The sequence below is a fragment of the Hesperophylax consimilis genome, chromosome 15, assembly GCF_061612785.1.
Source record: "Hesperophylax consimilis isolate HC1 chromosome 15, BYU_Hcon_1.0, whole genome shotgun sequence".
In the NCBI taxonomy this organism is placed as follows: Eukaryota; Metazoa; Arthropoda; class Insecta; order Trichoptera; family Limnephilidae; genus Hesperophylax; species Hesperophylax consimilis.
This window is the reverse complement of record NC_142850.1, coordinates 16766010-16770323: the sequence shown is the minus strand read 5'-3', so window position 1 is coordinate 16770323 and position 4314 is coordinate 16766010. Positions and strand designations below refer to the sequence as shown.

The 4314-nt window shown below is 32.8% G+C and overlaps 1 protein-coding gene across 1 annotated transcript; it reads left to right on the top strand.

Moving 5' to 3' along the window:
- Positions 1-1361: 1361 nt before the first annotated feature.
- LOC149417386 (COX assembly mitochondrial protein 2 homolog) lies at positions 1362-4303 on the top strand. The gene is made up of 2 exons (XM_089640000.1): positions 1362-1547; positions 4130-4303. The coding sequence occupies exons 1-2, from the start codon at positions 1467-1469 to the stop codon at positions 4301-4303; spliced, it is 255 nt and encodes an 84-aa protein (XP_089496126.1). The 5' UTR covers positions 1362-1466.
- Positions 4304-4314: the final 11 nt, after the last annotated feature.

Here is a 4314-nt window from a genome sequence, read left to right as displayed (position 1 = left end):
TCTCCATACAGAATTATTATAAAAATAGGACTATGTAGAAAAATATTCAGCTCTTATATTAATTTTTAATAAAGCCTTCGGTGCGTTCTTATGAGAGTATGCTGTCTGCCTTACCCATCAATAAATACAAGTGGAATAAAACTACTACATTCGTAAGTAATTGGATATTGTTCCATCAATTCAAAATACTTTTTTGAAAGTAGATAGCATATTTTTTCTAACTCTCTGGCCTCTGTCATATTTTGACAGAAGGTCGGAGTATTTCCGCTTCAATAAAATCCATATAAATTAAATATTTCTGAATGCAACCAAAAACTGCGAAAAACTTGTTGAATTTCGCTGCATGCTGAATACGCAAAAAAAACAAATAGCACTTGGTTTCGTCTTAATTACCACAAGAAATAACAATTTATGTTGTGGGAGATGGTAAAAGATACATAAAATAATTTTTCTCAATCAAAGTTAAGTTTGAAGGTTAGGAAATATGCATAAATTATTAAAATAACCCAAACTAAAAACCTATTTTGAGCATGTTTACTTAAACCCCCGACTTAAATTGTTGTCTCCATTAGATACAGTTGAAATCAAGCTTTGGTTTTTTAAAGAACCTTTGCATTCAGCGGAATTTTACAAGTTTAACAAAACTTCTTTTGAAAGCTGATAAAATATGCTTAAAATTTTATCATTATAAGTTAAAATATGATTTTTGATATATCAAAATTTAAATGGCTTACCTCACGTTTTTTGTAAATAAAATTACTGGTAACGAAAAAATATATAAAACATGCATTTCATTAGACAAATTTATTACAAACGTTATTGCCACCTCACTTTTTTGTCGTTTCATATAAAAAAATTGTAACGATTTTTTTTCAATTGTTCTTCGAAACCTTTGGTTTCATAAAAGTGAACATTTTAATTCTTATGTGGTTAACATCTAGATTCGAATATAAAGCGTGGTGTTTTCTCTTTCTAACACTGTTTAGATCGTATTTTTCACCATGACAGTAAGGGAGACGGAACGATTTCTATGAGACCAAATGAGTTGTTCCCAAAAGCGAACAAAGGTTAATGTTATAAATCCAGTATTTTGTTTTTTAGACTGTCGCCAAATAAGCAATAATAATAATAAAAGTTACAGTACTCATACAGATGTATAATTTACAAACAGTGTGTTACGTTTTTTACTTTTAAAAATAAAATTAAAAAAAAAACAGTTACCTTAAGGTGATTTCTCACGAAAACGGCGCTATATAAATTACCCAAATATTATTATTATTACCATTATTTTACCATTGAAATTGCAAGTTGGTACATAAAATTTATTTTAGCATGCACGTATTGTCTATTAAGGTTATGTAAAGATATTTTTCTCTATGGTTCTGTCTTCTGTCATTTTGAAGTTTATCTTGTGTGTTGAACAATAAAGTTGTACTTAATTTTCCTGCATATTTGACTAAACAGATATGCATACGGATCTGTCGCCACATTTGCATACTGATGAATGCAATTTACTTATAAGGGCGCTCAGCCATTGCCATTCAGAGGTGAGTAAATATTATATTTTGGAGGTTAAAATATTTTATCCGAACATAGACATTTTGGCCACAATTTAACTACGCCAGTGAATAATTTACCTATAAATACAATACCTTGCGTACTTTTATCATTTGTTTCTTTATCTTATTTGTGGCATCTGAAAAATAAGATTATACACTTTGCGCAATGCAAATAAAGATTGCGAAATTAATACATTTTATTTTAAATTGTTTCGTTTTCATTGTTGTAAATGTATTTAAAATGAACCACCCACTTGTGCATGTTTGTACTAATATTATTTCATTATTTTTCTCTTATTCCGCTTCACTCTTAATACGCAATATTTCACTTTGAAATAAATGGATTTAGCTTTATTTATTCAAAACATGATTTATTATGTCGGGGGAGACGGAAAAATACGCACTTTAATTTTAATTTCGTTTATTAAGTCACTTACGCGATATGTCAATTAGTATGCGGCGCCATTATAGTCGCAGCCGACGGCGACTATGTTCATATCAAGAGTTGGATTATATTCATAATAACGTATTATAATTAAATCACAAACCAGTCTATACAAACCTAGCGTAGCCCACAAACTACTTGAAAACTGGGATATAACTCTAAAGGGGACGTGAGCAGGCGTTATTAAAGGTTCCCCAACATTTATAGTAACTTTTAGTAATAATATAACTAAATTCAAGTATTAATTCAAAGTAAACATTCCATGTTTACCTTGAAGCGGAATTCGTAACCTTTACCATTATTTCATATCTGATTTCACAATAAGTTTATATGGATGGTTGAACATCACCCTTGGTAACTGAGACCGGAATAGAGATGTTGTGCTACTTTTAAACCAACCTCGGAGGTTCCTCAGCAAAACAGTTCATATTCTGCCGTCTGGAAGAAGTCATATATGTGGAAACAAATATTACTCCTTGGTGATGGTACATATTAATTATCGTAGCGGTACAATATTATGAGAAGTGAAGCCTAATTCCTCGGTGTTGAAAGACGGATCCAACCAAGTTTCAATCAGGAAATATATTATATGAAGCAATGATCTTAGCTTAAGTTTGGTGCGGCAGCATCTGATGTTCTGGTAGTAACCTATAATGGGTTTTAGTTTTTTGGATTAGTATTAACAATTACAGATTTATTGTTTTTATATTTATGACTAGCAGTACACCGCCACGCGTTACTGTGGCTCAGTATGTCTGTGCAGATAGAGGAATAATAGCGCGTGTTGCTTTTACGTCCAACAGATGGCGCTGTTAAAAAAAAAAAAACATTTGTCCAACAAATTGTGCTGTTTTTTGAAAAAATAATGTTTTTGCCTGTCACAGGTGACATGTAAATAATATGGATGTATAAAAACATAAACGCATATTCTAATGCAATATGTATTGTGAAAAAAGTCAATGCAATTGGTGAAGAACTTTCGGAGATTTAAGATTTTGAACAAACAAACATTTTTATTTATATAGAGGTTTTCCATTAAGAGGTGTTATTTTATTTTAGAGGTGTTGTTGATGATTGGCTGCCTTGAGTTCTTGTGTTAACTGAACTTTATAATCCTTAAGACACAAATCTTTATGCAAAATACGGTGTAATGACGTTTGTGGAATGCCTAATTCCAAAGAACGATGAGGAATGGACAAACCTGGGTTTTCTTCAACACTTTCGGCTACAGCAGCAATATTCTCGGCTGTTCTTGAGCGACGTGCACGGGTTTTATTCTTCACATCTCTAAGTTGTCCCAACAGCTCAAATTTTTCCACCAATTTCTGTATTGCGGTCCGACAAGGTGCTTCACGACGACCCAAAAATGTTCGGGTTTTACGAACCGTCTCTGCCAAATTTTCACCATGTGAATTTTAATAATTTCAATGCATTGTTGAAGCGTGTATCGTTCCATTTTTATTAATGGCGTAGTTTCTACTTGTCAAATGTCAAAAAATGACAGCTTCAAAAGTAACATCTACCGAAATAGCGGGCTATTCAAAATAACACCTCTTATTGGAAAACCCTATAGATAACGGTCAACATGTCAGGCTCGGCGGGTTAATAGCGTAGTCATTCTTGTTATTATATGATTGATCACTTGGCTATTCACAGTAATACACTCACATTGCGCTCTCCAAATCACTTTAACAACACAGCGCCCTTAAGGTGATTTTTTACAAGAATGGCCCCATTAAAGTTATCCAATTATTATTATAAACTAACTAAGGAATGCTCTGGCCTATTGGCAGAGAAAATTTACTGCTACGCTCCTTTCTTCATTCTTATTGATACATACTCATGACATGACCTGACTCATATTTGATTCAGTTGCTCGTGCTATGTCTTCCTCGGGCATCACCGACTTCTACAATTCACTTTCACTAGGCAAATTCCGCATTCAGTCTTGTACCCCCCATTTAAAGTAATGTTTTATAAAGGACTACATTGTTTTTAATATTGTAAACAAGCTTCGAATTTTTCTTATAATTTACCTTAATCAATCTTCTTTCATAACTCAATGATTTAATAACTAAAAGTACTAATATAAATATTATTAACAGTGATTATTCTTCTTCCGCAGAATCCTTTCAAAAAATTTTTGGGAACATGCAACTCATTAGATAGTCAGATGATAAAGTGCTTAAAGAAAGAACGACTCCAACACCGAGCCAGAAACCGAGAAGAATCCGCCGCTAAACACGCCGCCATACACGCGCGACTCTCCAAGCTCTACAAAGAAGAAAGTGCCCAGTAATACACGACTCA